Genomic DNA, 20,736 nt, shown 5'->3' on the forward strand with positions numbered 1-20,736 from the left:
CCATGTGTGTTGAATCTAAGGGCTTTTTTGAGATTAAATATAGTCTCATCCACTGTGATGTCTCGCCACCTCCCTCTCTCTCTGTGAAGCCCTTCCCAGGGAACAGATGTGCTATGCAGCTTTTTATATCAACTCAGGTCTCTAAGCTGGTCCTACCTAACTGCTTTAACAAAGCAGTAGCGCATTTACAAAGGAGGGTCTTGCCCTTGCCCTGCAAGCCTGTGTGTCTAAGACTCAAAGCTTTCACTTTCCCCTTGAGCCTTTACGAAAGCTATTCCTGCCTTCCCCTACCTCCTCAAAGGCTCTCTGCTACATGGACAACCTTATATATAGCAGGACAAGCAGAAGTGAATATGGTTCCAGGGGGAACTGTCAGAGACAGGGTTCAAACCCTGGGCAGAAGACTGAGGAAGAGTCCTGGCCTCCCTCAGAGATGCTTTATTACATGGTTTCATCAGTCGCTGGTGATGAACCCTATGCCCAAATGAGAAAAGAGAACATTGCACTGTATGTGGCAGATGGTTCCCTTTGAGTAATGCAGTCAGGTGCGGTGGGCGATGCATGCGTGCTTGGCTCCCTGCCTTGGGCAGGCTCTGAGATTGCACCTGGTGGCAGTGGAAGCCTGGTGGAGGGGACAAAGGAATGTTCAGGCATCGGTGACCTCCATGTTCTGCAGCTGGCTCTCCAGGGCAACATCTCTCGCTGCCTCTTTCTTCTTGTTGCCCTCATGCTGCTTCTTCTGCTTCTTGGAGGGCTCCTGGTCGATGGGCGCAGCCTTCACAAAGGGGATCAGTTCTTGGAGACCTGAAAGGGAAGCGTCAACCCGATAACCTGCCATTCCTCAAGGGTCAAAGCCCAGGGACCTCTGGGGAAAGTTCCACGAGACAACAGTGGGCACCGCTTTCCTCTGTTCCTTTCTTTTTGCAGCCTGAATTTTAGCTGCATTTAAACAGACTAACATACCTGTACTGGCTACTTTTCAACCATGCCCCTTGCAGTGCCTGGCACCAGAGGACAAGGCAGAGTTTGGGGGCCCGTGAATCATCAAGAAAACTTGGTGCAGGAGCGGGAAGATGCACAAGAGGAGGAAGACAGGGAGCCTCACCTGGCGGCATGAATTCCTTCAATTTCTCAGGCACGAGGATGCCCTTCTCTGTCTGGTAGTTCTCCAGGATGGCACAGATGGTGCGGGTTGTGGCGCACATGGTGGCATTGAGCATGTGGACAAACTCCACCTGTGAGGAGATGGTCCCCAGATGGAGCAGTTATACCCAAGACTTGCTGACCCTCTGAGGGAAGGAACAGACTACCCAATGGCCTCCTTCTTTCAACCCCTTGCAAGCCCCTGACCTGGAAAAGATGAGGGCCTGAAAACTGGGTTTGGAAAGATAAGCCTACAACCCAGACCTTCTTGCACGAGAAGGAAGACCTTGCCTCCACCTTGTTCTGTGTAGACAAATGGGGATATCTCTATCTGGAGTTACAGAGAACAAAACCAAGAGGAGAAAAAACTAGAATTATCTTGTAGAACAGAGCTAGATTCAGGTTTCCATCTAGAAGGACTCAGTCCTGATTCAGTGCAAGTCATTTTCAGATTCCTTCTTTGGCCTAGAGTGAGCAGCTCAGGTTTCCCCATGACGCTGGGACATTATGTCCCCCAGAGGCCAAAATAAGGTGGTTCCACTCTGTGCTAAAAGGCCCCACCGCCTGCCTCCTCAGAGACCATCTAACCTTGTCCATCATCTTCTTGGTCTGCCCATATCGGATTCGGAGCCGGCGAGCCTGATAGTCTGTGCAGTTAGAACAGGAAACTAACTCACGGAAGGCCCCTGAGCCCGGAAACCAGGCCTCCAGGTCAAGCTTCTTACTGGCAGCATGATTCAAAGAACCTGTAAGGAAAAACCCCTAGAATTCATGAAGGAAGGATGCTATTTCAGAAGGCAAACCTTTGGCAAGCCTGAAGAATTCTTGAATTCACATCCTATCCCCAGAGGAAAAATCATGCCCAGATATTCTTATCACCAAAAGCTCCCAAGGGAGAAGAGTGTGATATTTTAATTAACATGGGCAATTAACTGGATTGTGGGCTATTTCTTTGTGGGGCAGCCCCACTGGCCTGGGTGGTGTCTGTGGGATGCAGGAGAGGGAGGCAGATACCTGAGACGATATTCACGATGTGGTAAGGGATCCCCAGAGACTGGTAGAACTCCTCCGCGGTTGCGATCATCTCCTCAAACATCTCCCAGGACTTGTTGTCGTGTGGCGAGGAGTAGACAAACTGCTCTATCTGCAAGGACAGACCCGAGGAGACAGGGACGATGGGGTGGGGTGAATAAGCTGAACGCTGAGGCGGGAGCTATCCTTGCAACAAAGACCTATTCCTACTCCACTGGGAGTCAGGCGGGGCTGGGGCCCCCAGTGAGCGACAGGGGCTGCGCTGGGCTGGCTGGGGCTGCAGCAAGAACGGCTGCCGGTGTCGACAGTGCCCCACAAATGTGCCGGGTACTGCTCTAAGTACTTGCCATGTGATAACTGGTTTCATCCTCACAGTAGCCCAATGAGGCAGTACTACGATTGTCCTCCTTTTACAGAGGAGGGATACAGCACAGAGAGTTTAAGCAGCTAGTTCAAGGTTACACAGCAGTAAGTGGTGGAGTGTGCCTCTGGACTCAGGCCGCCTGGTTCCTGAGTCTGTCTTCCAGCCTCTCCACTATGCGATTCTCAGCCTCTTCCCTACAAACACAGATGGGGGCAACGAGAGAAAAGACTGGAGCTGGGATGGGGCTGAACGACAGATTTTGTTTCTCCACTAACCACCCTGGAGAGACAGACAGAAGAGTCCCATTCCTTGCCCTGACCTGTCTACTCACCTTCTCAAACTGATGGACTCTAAAGATGCCACGGGTGTCACGGCCATGGGAGCCCACCTCCTGGCGAAAGCAGGTGGACAGGCCGGCATACTTGATTGGCAAGTCCTCTGGCCGAAGCCACTCGTCCCGGTGGAGAGCAGCAATGGGTTGTTCAGAGGTAGCAATCAGATATTTCTCCTCATAGGAGTTATCATCAGACTTTTCACTGCCTTTGCCAATCACCTGTGGGAGGAGGGTAATGTTTACTAGTTAAGACTGAGGGAGGAGAACCTCAGTTCAAGCAAGAAGCCACAAAGATCTGCGTGATGGGAGGATGAATTTTCCTCAATCTCTGCCAGAGGGTGAGCAGGAGATGCTAAAAAGATAAGGGAGTGAACAGGTCAGTACAAAATGGGGTCCCTACTAGAGATCAAGTAATGCAAAAAGAAGAAAAAATATTCTGATACTATGTTCTTCTCTTGGGTGCAACATGTGACATGTGAAATCTCAGTTCCCCAACCAGGGATCATACCCATGCCCCCCTGCAGTGGAAGCATGGAGCCCTAATCAACGGACCACCAGGGAATTCCCTGTGATATTGTTTTTACTTTACCTAATAAATGAAACACTTATAAACGATGTATAATGGCCAATGATGGCAGGTATGCAATAAAACCTGAGCTGGTAGCAAATGAATTAATCCACTTGACAAATGTTTGTGAGGCATTTAGTAAAAGCCAAATTCTTTTTGCCAATGCTGGGCAAAAGGAGATAGTCTCTGCTCTCTTGATACTTGTGGGTTAATCTAGGGTTATAATCCTTGAAGAATCACTTTGGTACTTAGCTGAAGAAAGTAATGCAAAAGAGAAAAAAAAGCTATACAGAACAGAGTTCACTGTAACTTACTGATAGCAAAAAAAGGAAGCCCCATAAATATGCATTTCCTACTCCAGGGGAGCTTTCCAACCCAAGGATTGAACCCTTGGCCCCTGTATTGGCAGGGGGGTTCTTTACCAGTGAGCCACCAGGGAAGCCCAGAAGCCCCGTAAATATTCAACAGGGGAAGAGTTGGGTAGCCTATATCCATGCCATGTAATATTATGTAACCATTAAGAAGTGATGGTTATGAAGACCATGCAGTTACACTGAAAAACGCTTCTGATACAATGTGAAGTAAAAAGACAATCTATACAGTGTGAATAGAAGTATGAGAAAATATATGTATGAAAAAAGGCACCAAAAGAATGTTAAAAATGACAACTGTATGAGGTAATGGGAAAGAAGACGATTTCCCACCACCACTTACAAATTTTGTCATGTGGTATTTAATTAAAAATTTAAAAAAAAAAAAAGAGGAGAGCAAACTTCTCCTGGGCCAGCGTTTGGAAATCTGGGAAACGACCTTGCTAACTAACAGCGGGGACTTAACCCCCATGTGAGGCTGTTCATAGGCAACATAAAAACAATAGAGCTTGTGGTCTAATATGGTACAGCCAGTAGCCACATATGGCTATTTAAATTAAAAATTAATTCCTGGGTTTACATGAGCCCCATTTCAAGTGTTCAACAGCCACTTGTGGCTGGTGGCTGCCACACTGGATAAGACAGAAACAGAGAACATTTCTACTACTACAGAGAGTTCTGTTGGCCAGCACTGCTCTAGAGAATTAACGAACTGAGGTTATGAGCTAAGAAGTGCCAGCCCAAATTCCTCTATATGGAGATCTGTGATTCTCCCTGCCTATGGATCCAAGAAGCATCCGGATAACAGACAGAGAATGCAGGGAACACAGGGAGCACCTGCTAGGTAATATTTCTCATAATCCTTCATATAAGCTTCTCCCTGGTGTTACCTGCAGGGCATCTACTTCTAAAGTTCTGTCAGTGATCACTCATCCAATCTTGGGGGTTGAGATGGGAGGGAAAAAAAGAGAGAAAAGATAAAAAGAGGTCCCATCTGATAATACACATGTTCCTCTCATTAAAAGGAAGAAGAAGAGGGCCCGAAGGTTGTATTAATGTTTAGAGAGAGCATTTTGTTTCCCATGGCATCTTGAATGAAAACATAACTCTGAACTCAACAACAGGACCTAGTGGGAAGAAGGTCCTGAGTAGTAAACTTATCTCTCTCAATAGATAAATCAGATGAGGCCAGGAGCATTTGTCTAACTACTTCCTACATGGATTTAAGAAGGAAATAGCCAATAGGAACACAGTCCCTCTCACAACCCTCCACCCCTGATGGAACGGTGTTGAGGGAGAGGGACAAGTGAGCAGTGAACTCAGCTGTGATGGGTAGCCATTAGTAGAGACACCAGAAATTCTGGCACGGATGGGAGCGATGGCAGATGTTAAAGCTGACTGATTCAGAATGACCTTCTGTACCTCAACTCAAATCCTCTGGCTCACCCTGAGATGCTTCATGGTTGAGAAAGTGCCATAAACTGGAAGCTACATCCATCCAAAGGAAAGTATATCTCCCCCGTGGAAGCTTCCTGTCTGGGGTCAGGAGTGGGTAGATCAGCAACTTTAGCAAGTTCCTGACGTCCAAGCTTAATAATAATCTATGAGCTTCTTTTCTAAGCTCACAGTGCTAAAGATCAATTTCAGTGCATCACATAAGCCATGTAGGGAAAGAAAAAATAGGCTTTACATCTGCACTGTCCAAATGGTAGCCCCTAGTCACATGTGGTCATTTACATTAAGATTAAAATTTTACTTCCTCAGTCGCACTAGCCACCAAAGTGCTCAACAGCCGCTATATATAACATTTCTGTCCTCCAAGGAAGTCTTGCTGGAGAGCAGTGCTGCGTCTTCGAAATTAAACTTCTAACCTTAAGGAGATTCTGCTCCACTGCCACAGGCTACTCACCTTATAAAGTTCTTCATCAAACTGGCTGAGCTGTGCCACTTCCTGCATGACCTCCTTCCTCATGAAGAAGGGGGTATAAATGGGAGTGTAGCCCCGACTTGCCAAGGTCCGAAGGGCAAACTGGATGAGTGCTTGCTCCAGGAACACCAGGACCCCCTGAGGGAGCAGAGACACAGCACCGTGTGACTGGGTTCTGCCACCATCACATCCATCTGCTAGTGTTTTCACCCAGAGGCAACTGGGGGCACACGGGAGGCCGCAAAGACCGCAGATCCAACAACCGACTCTAGAGACTCTTTCTTAACACCAGAGCTCAGCATAGCATCTGAAAAGCATTCCCTCTAAGATACAAATCAAAGGAAAAGGATTATGCACCCAAGGTACATGGGAGAGTTTCCTTGTGCGAAGTCTTCAAACACTGGACTTATTTGTAAATGCACAACAAACCTACATGGACAGTATTTTCAAAATGACTTTACCATGTCCTTTTTGGAAGGCTTTCCTGAAGGCATCTTCCCTCTGTCCCAGCTGATCTGGGTTTGCTGCCTCTGCCCATCCATTCCCACCGCACCCTGGGCACAGCACTTATGCTCCTTGTCTGACTGTCCAATTACACTGAGCTCCTTAAAGGCAGAGACTGTTCTAATTCAGTCAACAAAACATATATTCATTATGGAGGATCACTTAGTGGCTTTTGTTCCAGGGAATGCTGATAAGCACACTCCTGCTTTAGAAAGAGAATTGCATCTAATTGCCAGTAAGTTTGTGATAGAAAGGCAGATATTTGGCCTTTTTAAGTGTGTTACGTTTTCTGCACTTCTTTTTTGCAGTTCTTTCTTTGTAACCGACCCCACTGGTTATAACCAACCTTTATAACCAACCTCTCACTCTTACCTTCAGGAAGTACCCTCGACTCCCAGCCACCACGGCCCCCTTTTCGCCTTCAAAGCCATCTACCATCACCACCAGGTCCACGTGAGAGTACTTCTTTCTGACCGTACAGTCACCCCAAATCCTCTCTACTTTGTTGTCGGCATCCTAAGGAAGCAAGACCAGGAGAGAGAGATGCGTGAGCTCTTAAGTCTACAGCCTCCATTTTTCCAAACCCTAATCTCCAAGAACAACCCAGGGCTCTGTGATGTCTCTGCTTAACTCAAACACTAGGTTTTGGCCCTTGTATACAGGGACTAGAAAAGGGAATTCGCTACAGAATTTGCCTTCAACAGAAAAATAATAATTTATAAATTCCTAGAAGCAATTCTAGCCATGGAACTGAAATCATGATTTTCCAAAAGATCTGTAGTATTCTCTCTTTTTTTTAACCCTTTCAAATGACTCCTGGAAAATCCTATATAGGGAAAACCCTCTCCTGGACAATCCTCATTGCCTGGGGTACAGAGGAGAATGTAGGGTTCTTTTTTTCCAGGCTCTCCTTGGTCCTGGGGCCACATGAGGGCGGGCTCAGGGCTCTGACCTCCAGAGTCTGCCACCCCAGCCCTCAAAGAGTTTAATGTTCAGTTCTCCAGGGAATGAATGAAAGAGGCACAGATGGGCCCTGCCACGGCTGGGGTGTCAGGGAACAAAGGCTGGGCTCTGAGCCGCTTTGTGCTGGGGAAGCTCCCACTCAGCAGGAAACTTTTATCATGCAGATTTCCCTTCAACCTGCGGCTTCCCAGCAGGGTGTGGGTGAGGGGTGAGGTTGATTCTGCAGATCCCTCCCACAAGGCGAGCTGCTACCAGAGGCAACACGCAGTGGATGGGGCAGCAGCCTGATTGAGGAGAGGTTTCCGTGCCAGGAGTCTCCACCTACCTGCTGTCTCTGCTATTTCCCAATCAGGCGGGGATCTGACTCTTTCACAGTTCTCAATTGGTGGGCAGAGCAAACACACAAAGAGCCTGCTTTTCTTAGACCGAGAGTGCCAGCTTTCACTGTCCCCCTCCCACCCCGCCCCCTTTCCCAGCGGAGAGGGGCGACACAAGGCGGCGGCTAGCTGTGGCGCTGCCACCTACCTCGTCATTGCTGATGGGCACCGACGGGTGCAGGAGGTTCCCGATCTCCCGAAGGTTCTCAAACCGCTCAGCTTCCAGTTTCATCCGCTCGGCGTCACACTTCAGGATGGCTTCGTCGATGAGGAGGCGGACTTTTTTGATCTGTGAGACTTTCAGGTTCTGTAGGTGAACAAGGCCAAGCCCGCCCCAGGCCACAGTAAGTCAAGGACCAGGTAGGGAACAAATTCTGTTGCCTCAACCCTGTTGCGCTCCAGTGACAAGTCCTGTGATAGCATTTTCAAAACTGACACTGGAGGCTTTCAAAGAACTGAGAGTCATCTCACACACGGATATATATAGTCTTGCCTGACAAACCCCCTGGCATTTTCTTTCAGGGTGCCTGAGGCAGAGATGGATAAATTCCAGCCCCTCCTCTTATTCCCGTGTATCTCAGGAGTGTTAATACCATAACTCTTTAACAGCTCTTTCCCTTAACTTGTACTTTTTCTTTAAGTTTTATTATTTTTAATTGGAGGATGACCACTTTATATCGCTGTGTTAGTTTCTGCCACACAACAAGGAGAGCCATGCATTTTCTGAGGGCACCTCTCAGTGTTCTGATTAAACCAGCATACTACACATTTAATTGCTCTCTGGAAAAAGTGCAAATTTATTAGAAGCAAGAGAACTTCTCTTAAACGTATTTTGTATTCCTTATTGCAGGGGGTTCAAAGTGTACTCTGATTTCTTGGGGAGACCCTTAGCAGGTAGGGCAGGTCAGGAATAGCACCCCAAGTGAGCCCTTTAAGCACAGCGACTTTGCTTTTTTGTGTTTACGCTCTTGTCACGCTTCTGTGTTGCAGGTTTTGTGTTCAGTGATTAAAAACTTGAAAAGTACTGCTTTAGGCCCAGTGTAGTGAATATATACTGAATTACAATAAATTGAAAAATTCCTGACTCTGTGGAAATGGAGTTATATAGATCAAACATAATTCAGCTCCTGTTTTCTTCTCTTTCTGCTCTTTTTTTTTGTCTTCTTAATATTGACTTTTCCACTCCACCTGTCTCATCTCTAACACTCAAGTATCAAGATTGGGTAGATGAGGCTACAGCCCAGCTCCAGAAATTCAAGAATGCAGCAATGCTGGATGAAGCATAGTGTCAGGACTTGCTCGTCCAGGAACAAAGTTAAGATAAAAGAACACAATCCCAGCCCGGGAAAGGACGATAACTTACAGTTAAAGTGTCTGCAGTGAGGTCATCGAGATTTAATACATCTTCTGGAATGGACTCATCATTTCCCACTGGCTCTTTTTTCTATGGGAAAGGAAAAAAATTAATTAGAACATTTCTGACATAGTTTTATAAGTGCACACCACACTAATGCATCATATAAACTAATCACAGAATTCTACATAACCTAGAGTCTCTAAAAGAGGCAACAGATGGGAGAAACATCAGTAAATTAGAAGTCAAGATTTCAAGTCCTCATCCCGCCACTTCCTAGCTTTCTGATCCTGGACAGATGGTTTAACCTATCAGGGTCAGAGTGTTGACAGTATCAGGAACTCGAGAAGAAAATGTCTGACATGGACACAGAGTGTTACGGTCCCAGGATCATGTGAAAATGCTCAGTGCTGGTCAGGAGCCAGCGGTGGGCAGATGCCTCTGTATCAATTTGTGAATCCCCGTCTACCTGCTGAGAACAAACCCAGCCCTTAGGCCTGAGGCTCAGGATAAAAATGGATGGGATGATGATGTATCAGGAAGCCAAAGAAACATGGTTTTTGAGGAAAAAAGCCACAGAATTCAAAACTAAGTTTAGAGCAATCAATGTGCCTTAGGAAAACGGCAAGGGTGTACCCATGACTAGATATTTTTCCCTTCTGATTTCTCTCCTCACCCTTCTTCACAATATTCTATCAAATCATCATTTTTAAACTTTACCCAGAGCTAAGGAGAAGATAATTTGAAGAGTCAAATTCTTCCTAAATTAAATGGAGATAAAGAATATTATCAAAGCCCATTATAACAAGACCTGTAAGACCTCAGGAAAACACATGTAAAAATAAGTTGAGAAGAATTAGGGTCTGCTTTGTAAGTAAAAACAATATACAGAAATCATGTTTTTCTAAAGATTTAGGCTTCTGTGGTGGCTCAGACAGTAAAGAATACAGGAGACCCAGTTTTGATTCCTGGGTCAGAAATATCCCCTGGAAAAGGGAATGGCAACCCATTCCTGCCTGGAGAATTACATGGACAGAGGAGCCTGATGGGCTATGGTTTGAGTAGGCTCCAGGAGTTGGTGATGGACAGGGAAGCATGATGTCCATGGGGTCGCAAAGAGTCAGACACAACTGAGCGACTGAACTGAACTGAGCGGTTTTCACTTTTCACTTTCATTAGACATTCCATACACCAAAGTGAGAAGTCAGGATTCGATCAAAACCCAACTCACACCCTTCAGTGATTCAAGAAAAATCATCTTTAAATTTTGAAAAGTCTGACAGTATCAGAATATGAGTCTTGATAAGAACAAGCATAGACCACCAAGGTAGAAAAAAAAATGGCCTAAACCTCAAGATGTTCAAGATGTTCCATTTGGTAGCTAAGATAGCTGAGGCCCTCTTGCTCTCTGATAATCCCTCAGGGGAGCAAATTCAAGTTCTGAGTTCAAGTTCTGGCTCTGAAACTAACTTATGGCATGATTTTAGACAAGCTCCTATATTTCCTAAGCCAATACCTATCTTAGGTATTTCCTACCCTTTCAATAGGGCTAACAAATGTACTACTTACACTCCAGGTTTACAGCAAAGATCAAAACCAAAATGAGATGTATGTGAGAGGATTCTGACTGCTTTCAGGTGCTATACAAATTAAAGCACCGCTGGTATTGTTTCAATGGACAGCGAGAGAGAACACTCCTTGTAGGACCAGCAGCTAGGGATCTAAGAATGTTAATGCAAATGAAAATACTCCCATCTTCTTGCTAAGAAAAATACTTGGTTGGCACTATCTGTATATATGCCCCCACAAACATTCAGGCAGAAGTATATATGAAAATTAACATTAGTTTGGTGTCCCTGACATTCAACTGATTTAGTGTCAAGGGTTTAACCACAGGAAGAAAACTGTACCATTATCATCCATGTCAATTTCTATAGCCTGTCACATGCTTGAAAGTGTAACAAAACAGTGTTAAAGAAAGGCTGCAGAATATCATGAAGGATAAAGTGTCGGATCCCAAGGGAATCTTTTTGTTATCATCTTCCTTGGTTCAGGTTCCTAAATTTCATAATTTTTTGGTTTATTTTAGAGGTTTACAACTTAAAAACAAGACAGATTATGGCTTACATTTAACATGTTTTATGAAAAATGATTAAAGAGCTAACGATATTTTTGAAGAAAGATTAAAAATATGAACTGATCTGGTTGCCAAAACAAAGTTGAGCTGATATTTAACATTCTTCAGGACAGGAAGAATTTTTTCTTGGATAAAGGCCAGTAACTACTTGCCAACCATTGCTGCTCTCAATTGCTAAATAACTACCATGGTCTAGGCATTGTGCCAGGTTTTCTGTATTAAGAAGTTTTAGTTCTCACAATTGTATTCTAAAGGTTAGTGTTAGAATTGCCATTTCACAGACAAGAACACTGAGGCTCAGAAGTTAACGTGCTTGAAGTCACATAAATCAAAATCTAGGATTTGGACTCAATATCAGTGTATTCTTTTAATTAAAGAGTATGACGACACTGGGATAAAGACTCTGAAATCTACCACAGGAAAACCTTTCTGGCACTGTAGGTTGAGCTCAAGAAATCACTGGAAGGGATTACTGGTGGAATGCACATTATTAAGAACAGAAGAGACAATGAATGACTTGTGTGGCAAGAATCTTATTTTACAACAGACTGAATATCTGTGTCCTCCAAAATTCACATGTTGAAACCCAATCCCTAATGTGACGGTATTTGGAAATGGGGTCTTCCAGAGGTGATTACATCATGGGATCAGTGCCTTTATGAAAAAGAATCCAGAGAGCTCCATTGCTCCTTCTGCCATGAGGACACGGCAAGAAGACTGTCAATGAACCCGGAAGTGAGCTCTCGCCAATCTGCTGGTGCCTTAATCTTGGATTTCCAGCCCCCAGAACTGTAAGAAATAAATTTCTGTTGTTTATAAGCCATCCAGTCTGTGGAACTCTGTTACAGCAGCCAGAATGGACTAAAACATATTTGCAGACAGCAGATGGAGTCACTGATTCTTGAAAAGGCCTCTTAGTTCCCTTCCTGCCTTCTTCCCTTTCTTTTTAAAATAACTTTCCCTCTTTGGTAAGAAATCCAGTAGCACATAGAATTAAACACTAAGCTAGAAATTATGTATTAACTAAGAATAAGATTAAATACCTCTGCTCAAGCTCTCCAGTCACTTACTGGGTTCTCTTACCTTCATTTTCTCTCCAATTGTCTTGCTGCATAGGTTCTTCAGCTTGTTCAAGTTGTCTGCCCGAAATCTGCCTGAAGAATAAAGAACCCAAGAATGTAGCAAAGACAGGCACATAATTAACATACCTCATTCGTAATCATGGTTCCTTTGGACTGATCTCAGCCCAAGGCCGAACTGCAGGCAGAACTAAATGATGTGCCTCGTGAAGCTGTGAAATCTGAGAGCTTTAGCCCCAAATGTAGACAGCTTATATTGGTGATTACAATAGGATTCCCCAGCATTTGGTGACCATGAAAAGGCCATTCTGGGACTAAAATTAAAAAGTATCATACTTGGATGATACCACTGTAAATAAAGTAACAAATCTGAGAAACCTGAAAATTATTTATGTAACTATAACCTGTTCAATTATCTTAAATTCATTTAAGGAAAACTATGTGGTATGCACCAGGATCTAGAAAAAAGGCAGTCAAGCTTCTATTCCCAAGAACTTGGATGCTACATCTCTATGCCAGAAATGGTTAACTTCCTTTGCTTTGATGCAATGCTCATCTGGCAGCCTTGAGAAGAATTCAATTTCTTACATTTTGTTTTCTTTTGTGCATTAATCAGCCTGCATAGGTGCTCTGGCCCAAATTAACATCATGGTATTGAAATTCATCAGTCTAACTCTGATTAGCAGAAGTTGGACCTCCTGAATCTAAGTTTTAGCAACAATATGTCCTTTAGCTTTGGACAGGTAAAATGATGACCAGAGATGAGATCATGAACTCCTTATTGCCAAATTCAGACTTAAATTGAAGACAGTAGGGAAAACCACTAGACCATTCAGGGATGACCTAAATCAAACCCCTTACGATTACACAGAGAAAGTGACAAATAGATTCAAGGGATTAGATCTGATAGAGTGCCTGAAGAACTACGGACGGAGGTTTGTGACATTGTATAGGAGGCAATGATCAAGATCATCCCAAAGAAAAAGAAATGCAAAAAAGGCAAAATGGCTGATAGAGACGGCCTTACAAATAGCTGAGATAAGAAGAGAAGTGAAAGGGAAAGGAGAAAACTTAAGATATATCCATCTGAATGCAGAGTTCCGACAACAGCAAGGAAGAGATAAGAAAGCCTTCCTAAGTGAACAATGCAAAGAAATAGAGGAAAACAACAGAATGGGAAAGACTAGAGATAAAAACTAGAGATATCAAAGGAACATTTCTTGCAAAGATGGGCTCAATAAAGGACAGAAAGGGTATGGACCTAACAGAAGCAGAAGAGATGGAACGAATACACAGAAGAACTATACAAAAAAGATCTTCATGACCCAGATAATCACAATGGTGTGATCACTCACCTAGAGCCAGACACGTTGGAGTGCAAAGTCAAGTGGGCCTTGGTAGTACACATCACTACGTAGTATAACATAGCATATATCATTATGAACAAAGTGATGGTGATGGAATTCCAGCTGAGCTATTTCAAATCCTGAAAGATGCTGCTGCTAAAGTGCTGCATTCAATATGCCAGCAAATATGGAAAACTTAGCAGTGCCCACAGGACTGGAAAAGATCAGTTTTCATTCCAATCCCAAAGAAGGGCAATACCAAAGAACATTCAAACTACCGCACAATTGTACTCATCTCACATGCTAACAAAGTAATGCTCAAAATTCTCCAAGCCAGGCTGCAACAGTATGTGAACCAAGAGCTCCCAGATGGTCAAGTGGATTTAGAAAAGGCAGAGGAACTAGAGATCAAATTACCAGCAACTGCTGGATCATCAAAAAAGCAAGAGAGTTCCAGAAAAACATCTACTTCTGCTTTATTGACTATGCCAAAGCCTTTGACTCTGTGAATCACAACAAACTGGAAAATTCTTAAAGAGATGGGAATACCAGACCACCTTACCTGCCTCCCGAGGAACCTGTGTGCAGGTCAAGAAGCCACAGTTAGAACCAGACATGGGACAATGGACTGGTTCAAAATTGGGAAAGAAGTACATCAAGGCTGTATATTGTCATCCTGCTTATCTAACTTATATGCAGAGTATATCATGTGAAACGCCAGGCTGGATGAAGCACAAGCTGGAATCAAGATTGCCAGGAGAAATATCAATAACCTCAGATAGGCAGATGACACCACCCTTATGGCAGAAAGTGAAGAGGAACTAAAGAGCCTCTTGATGAAAGTGAAAGAGGAGAATGAAAAAGCTGGCTTAAAACTCAACATTCAAAAAACGAAGATCATGGCATCTGGTCCTACACTTCATGACAAATAGATGGGGAAACAATGGAAACAGTGACAGACTATTTTCTTGGGCTTCAAAATCACCACAGATGGTGACTACAGCCACGAAGTTAAAAGACGCCTGCCCCTTGGAAGAAAAGCTATAATCAACCTAGGCAGTATATTAAAAAGCAGAGACATTACTTTGCTGACAAAGGTCCGTATAGTCAAAGCTATGGTTTTTCCAGTAGTCATGAATGGATGTGAAAGCTGGACCATAAACAAGGCTGAATGCTGAAGAATTGATGCTTCTAAACTGTGTTGGAGAAGACTCTTTAGAGTCCCTTGGACTACAAGAAGATCACACCAGTCAATCCTAAAGGAAATCAATTCTGAATATTCATTAGAAGGACTGATGCTGAAATTGAAGCTCCAATACTTTGGCCACCTGATGCGAAGAGCCGACTCATTAGAAAAGACCTTGATGATGGGAAAGACCGAAGGCGAGAGAAGGGGACGACAGAGGATGCAGTGGTTGAATGGCATCTCTGATTCAATGGACATGAATTTGAGCAAGCTCCGGGAGATGGTGAAGGACAGGGAAGCCTGGTGTGCTGCAGTCCATGGGTTGCAAAGAGTCGGATATGACTGAGTGACTGAACAAGAGAGATGAGACAGCACCTCGACATGGCTATTCTTTTAAAGTTGTGCCAAACTTTACCTAAACTAAATTTAAACTTAACTTCAGTACAAACTATATAACTATTTTCTCATCCACTTATTCACACTGATTACAGAGACGGAGAACAGATTAAGGGTTGTCGGGGTTAGACAGGGCAGGGGAAGGGAATGGAATACAGAGGGATGCTAGCAAAAGGCATCTCTGTGATGATGGAACAGTTGTGTATCTTGAGTGTGTCAGTGGTTATACAGATCTACACATACAATAAATTCACACAGAACTACAGGCACACACAAACAAGTACATGTAAAACTGGTGAAATCTGAATAAGGTCTATGGATGGTAGCAGTGTCAAGTTCTCGGTTTTGATATTGTATCAGTTACATTAGATGTTAACAATGGGGCAAACGGTGAAGGATTTCTTCAACTATTTTTGTAACTTTCTGTAAATCTATATCTACTTATAGTTTTTTTTTTAATGATTTAATCCCACTTATTGGCAAGGCCCTGTGCTAAGTGTTGGGAATATAAAAGAAAACACTGTACAAGATGCTGGGAAATAAAAGGAAAATATGACAATTAAAAAACAGTAACAATGCAGAAGTTTCAATCAATGAATATAGCATGTTCCTTCATTATCTTTAATCTCTCCTAGAAATGTTCTGTAGTTTTCAGTGTAAGGATCTTGAATATCATTAATTAAATATACTTGTAGGTATCAGATGCTTTTTAATTGTTCCCTGTATATATAAACAGCATTATTCATTCTATATATTGTATATAGTGATCTTGCTAAATTTATTTAATATTAGTAGTTCAAGTTTTGCATATACAAACAAGTCATCCACAAATAAGGACAGATGGCAGTTTTACTTCTATTCCAATCTTTTCTTTCTTTTTCTTGCCTTATTTCATACTATTCAGAACCTCTAACATGATGTTGATGAAAAGTGAGGGCAACAGACATCCTCATCTTGTTTCCCACCTCAGGAGTAAAGTATTCAATACTTCATAATTAAGAATAATGTTAGTTATGGATTTTTGATAAATATCTACTATCAGATTAAGGAAGTGCCCTTCTTTTCCTACCTGGCTGCATTTTATCATGAGCAATTAGATTTCCACATAAAAAAATGAGCTTTGACCCCTATCTCACATTATATACCAAAATCAATGAGATAAATCTACCTAAATGTGAAATGTAAAGTGGTAAAACTTCTAGGGAAAAAAAAAAAAAAAAAGGAAAATCTTTTTAGTACTTTGGGATATGGAAAGATTTCCTAAACAGAGCATAAGCAGCACAAATTATAAAAGAAAAAAATCAATAAATTAGACATTATTAAAATCAAGAATTTCTATTCATTAAAAGAAAGTGAAAAGACAAGTCATAGATTGGGAGACAATATCTGCATTGTATGTAATCTACAAGATCTTGTATACAGAATAAAGAATTCCTACACAATAAAGACACTCAAATAAAAACTAGTCAACTGGCTTGAACAGATACCTCCCAAAACAGGCTGTCCAAATGCTAACATGTACTATATGAAAAAGTGCTCAATATTTTTAGTTATCAAGAAAATGTAAATTAAAACCACAAAATACCATTATATATCCACCAGAATGGTTAAAATTAAAAGGACTGCCAGTATCAAGGGCAAGATTGTAGAGTGCCTACCCTACGACTTAGCAATTCCATTCCTAGTTTTAAAAGGCTGTATATAAAAAATAACATAAATGCCACAACAGAAATATCGTATATGGATCACATGTCCCAGGTGTGGGCCTGAACAGAGACTGGGGTGAAAGGGAAACAGAAAGTTACTCCAGTGTAAGGGCCTGGTTTAAGGCAGTGCAATAGGGTTGAGGAGAAATAACAACTTCAACTGATAATTCCTGCAGTTAGTGGCAGATGATTTCAAGATACATGGAAATTTAGTGACTTTGAAAGTAGTCGAGACAAATGCCTATTATATGCTCAAATGTGTCCTCATTATATTACTCTGAAATAAAAGCAGAAATCACAGTTCAAATCCTTGAAGTTAGAAGAGATGTAGTAAACTCCAATATGGTGCTCTGACTCCAAGTCATAGCAGCTTTATATTCTACACAGAGCCCTCGACCTCGGAGGTCTACAGGCAGACATATAGGTATAGTCGTAATGGAGGGCCTTATGAAGCTTGCTGTGTCCTCAGTCAGGGAACATGATCTGAGTTCTTAATGTGGCTCTGGGTTGCAACTCCTTGTTGCAGTTAATGATAGAAGAACCCTAATTTCTGATCAGAGGTTCAGATGTAAAATAATCTTGAAACAAGATCCCTCAATGTCAACCTCAAGCAGCCAGAAATGGGAAAAATCATTAACTTCCCTTAGCTATAGAGACTATTGGTTAGGGACGTCAAATAGAAAAGAATCAAATCAATAGATATGCAGAAAATAAACTACGTGAACTACGTTTCATATGGATAAGTGCCCTGAACACAGACTTCAACAAACCTTTGTCAAGTCCTTACTAAGGACCAGGTACAGTGAGGGGTACTGGGATTATATGTACACATCTGTATATGTATATCTTATATGTATATGGGGGGGGTACTGGGATTATATGTACACATCTGTATATGTATATCTTATATGTATATGCAGGGGGGGTACTGGGATTATATGTACACATCTGTATACGTATATCTTGTATGTATATGCAGGGGGGGTACTGGGGTTATATGTACACATCTGTATACGTATATCTTATATGTATATGCAGGGGCTTCCCAGGTGACACTAGAGGTAAAGAACCTGCCTGCCGATGCGGGAGACACAAGAGACCCCAGTTGGATCCCTGGATCAGGAAGATCCTCCGGAGAAGGGTGTGGCAACTCACTCCAGGATTCTTGCCTGGAGAATCCCATGGACAGAGGAGCCTGGTGGGCTACAGTTCATGGGGTTCCAAAGGGTCAGACACAACAGAAGCGACTTAGCACACACATATGTCTACGTACATCCTGGGTACTGACACACAGATGACCAAAACACAACCTTGTCCCTGAAGAATCCATCCCCTCACCACATACCCACTCCTCAGGTACAAGACAGAACTTCCAACAGACCTGTACATTATACCCAAGAGATTAGGCAACACATTTGAAGTCATTCAGCAACTGGACAATGGCTAGTGGTAGTGTTAGTCGCTCAGTCATGTCCAACTCTTTGCGACCCTATGGACTGTAGCCTGCCAGGGTGCTCTGTCCACAGGATTCTCCAGGCAAGAATACTGGAGTGGGTTGCCATTCCCTTCTCCAGGGATCCAACTTGGGTCTCCTGCATTACAGGCAGATTCTTTACCGTCTGACCTACAATGGCTAGACTGATATAAAATCTGATACTTCTGACATCTGACTCAGTAAACAGTGTCCAAACTAGTCCCCCCACCTCCCCATTTAATTCAATTGCAACTCAAAACTTCACATATGGATTCAGGTGGTGGGATTTCACAGTCAAACAAACCACCAGAATCTGCAGAATACCTGAGCTAAACTAATATTCTCCTGGTAACCAATACCCTCATATTACCAACTCTTCCTTCAACTCCTTCCCTACACGGGTGACACTAAAATGTACGAAAATCAACTTTCCTAACAGAATCCACCATATTTTTGGACAGCGACCGCCTATGCAGTGAGCTGTCATAAACCTGGCTCTCTAGCTGGTTGCAGACCTATTGCATCAGACAGAATAAATCACGTGTTTGACAGTATCCGGCCAATTGGTGACTCCTCCGGCTAGTCTAGGCAGATTGATAGGCAGAGGGTTATACGGTTTTATTTAGCATCATGAAGGATGCCCGGTCCAGTGCCAGGTTCTAGCCCAACTCTACCAATGTCTTTCCCGGAAAACTTTCACAAATCACAACTAAACAGCCTCAATAATTACAAGCGTTTCCTTGCTTCACCACACCCCTATGCCCATGTCTGATCTACCAAGGAAGATTATTCTCGGTTCTTAAAGGTTTGCCCACAGTAGAGAGGGAGCCCTTCCCCAAGGCTCCGGGTTCACTGCTTTTAGCCAGGAGCGGCCTCCTCAGTCCCCAAATGCTTCCAATATGGACGGAGTGAACCTACTGCGCTGTAGGTATGACTCAGGTTGAAACCTTTGATTCTATCAAGAGAGAAAGAGATCACTATGACCTCGCTGAAGATGAGAAATAGACAGAAGGCGACCAAAGACAAGTGTTCGGAAAGGGGAACTCTCCAAACCTCCCCCCACCAGGCTTTCCTCTGGCTACCCTTGCAGCCGGAAGACTTTTGACAGCTCTTGATGCGCCTGCGCCAAGCTCTTTTCCTAGACTCAGAAGTAGCGATCAGCACTCAGCCGGCAGGGAAGGGAAGCGGCACAGCGCCGGCGGAGGAGGAAAGGGGGATAATCCGACTTCCGGATGCCTGATGCGTTTTGAGGGGCACAGAGAGCGCTTCGGAGCCATCGCAACCTGGGAGGGAGTCTTAACGAAAGGTGGAAGTTCAGGAGATCCGAGAGATGAAGTTGGGGATAGGGTCCGGGGATACTCCGTGCGTCCCGGTACTTACATCGTCGCCACTCGCTGTCTGCCTTCACCAGCTGGTCCACCAGTCCCGGGTCCTTGAAGCGCTTCTCCTGCGACTCTCGGATGAGTGCTGGGTCCCCCCCTTTATCCACCCGAAACAAATCCAGATCCAGCACCATCGTTCCTTCTCCCGGGACAACACTAAGGAAACTGAGGTTCGTCCCACAGCAGTCAGCCTGTGACCGCCGCACTGCACCCGCGCACTGATCCGCCCTCCCTGCGCAGGCGCGGCGGAAGCGTGGGGACGCCCCACCTCTGGACGGGAATTTGCTGTATCGGAGGCGGGTCCGCGGATGGGTGGGCGTGGGCTTCCTTGGGTGTGTTTAAGTCCCGCCCACGAGCGGGTTTTACGTTCTCCTGTGCTTTCTTTCAATGGCACCCCGTTCCAGTACTCTTGCCTGGAAAATCCCATGGACAGAGGAGCCTGGTAGGCTGCAGTCCATGGGGTCGCGAAGAGTCGGACACGACTGAGCGATTTCATTTTCACTTTTCACTTTCATGCATTGGAGAAGGAAATGGCAACCCACTCCAGTGTTCTTGCCTGGAGAATCCCAGGGACGGGGGAGCCTGGTGGGCTGCCGTCTATGGGGTCGCACAGAGTCGGACACGACTGAAGCGACTTAGCAGCAGCAGCAGCAGCAGTGCTTTCTTTCCAGCCCTGCCTGCTTCTGTAGGGGCTCTAATTGTCCCATGGAACAGAAATGAGTGCCTGTTTCCTCCTCGTATTAAAGGGCATATTTAAGACAAGGCCTGTCAGTATAATCACTGGCTTGGAAGCTGGGGCCTCCAGTAGATTCCAGTTTCCACCTTACAAGCTTCTAAGACTTACAAGTCCTAAGACTGGACCCTCTCTCTGAACCTCTACTCTTTTCTCCATCTTGAGTCAAGAGAGTGGCAACATGTTTTAATCCCCAGATTACTTCAATTCAAAATTCCTCCTCTCCTGCATGAGTTAGGATACCTTTCTTAATCTGATTATTGAGTAAACCAAACTGTCTCTTTTGCAACCCTTCAGATCTTGGGGTAGGAGGAGTGGGATTGAAGTCTTTCAGAGAGACACTTGAAGAGACTTTTTCAA

General features: G+C 43.9%; 1 protein-coding gene across 1 annotated transcript; it reads right to left on the reverse strand.

Moving 5' to 3' along the window:
- Positions 1-423: 423 nt before the first annotated feature.
- Positions 424-19,901, reverse strand: SARS1 (seryl-tRNA synthetase 1). Its single transcript, XM_055584865.1, has 11 exons — positions 19,642-19,901; positions 12,158-12,228; positions 8,947-9,027; positions 7,732-7,890; positions 6,616-6,759; positions 5,722-5,877; positions 2,871-3,092; positions 2,158-2,287; positions 1,732-1,889; positions 1,106-1,235; positions 424-804 (listed from the first exon to the last, which is right to left on the reverse strand). The coding sequence occupies exons 1-11, from the start codon at positions 19,775-19,777 to the stop codon at positions 647-649; spliced, it is 1,545 nt and encodes a 514-aa protein (XP_055440840.1). The 5' UTR covers positions 19,778-19,901; the 3' UTR covers positions 424-646.
- Positions 19,902-20,736: the final 835 nt, after the last annotated feature.

The sequence above is a fragment of the Bubalus kerabau genome, chromosome 6 (assembly GCF_029407905.1).
Source record: "Bubalus kerabau isolate K-KA32 ecotype Philippines breed swamp buffalo chromosome 6, PCC_UOA_SB_1v2, whole genome shotgun sequence".
NCBI classification, from domain to species: Eukaryota; Metazoa; Chordata; class Mammalia; order Artiodactyla; family Bovidae; genus Bubalus; species Bubalus kerabau.

Bases quoted from the DNA above. Each gene is read 5' to 3' on its own strand.
- SARS1 (XM_055584865.1), bottom strand. From the start codon at position 19,777: ATGGTGCTGGATCTGGATTTGTTTCGGGTGGATAAAGGGGGGGACCCA. The intron at 1,890-2,157 runs GTATCTGCCTCC...TTTTCCTTACAG, and splicing joins CATCGTGAATATCGTCTCAG to GTTCTTTGAATCATGCTGCC. The intron at 1,236-1,731 runs GTTAGATGGTCT...ATCTCCTCACAG, and splicing joins CCAAGAAGATGATGGACAAG to GTGGAGTTTGTCCACATGCT.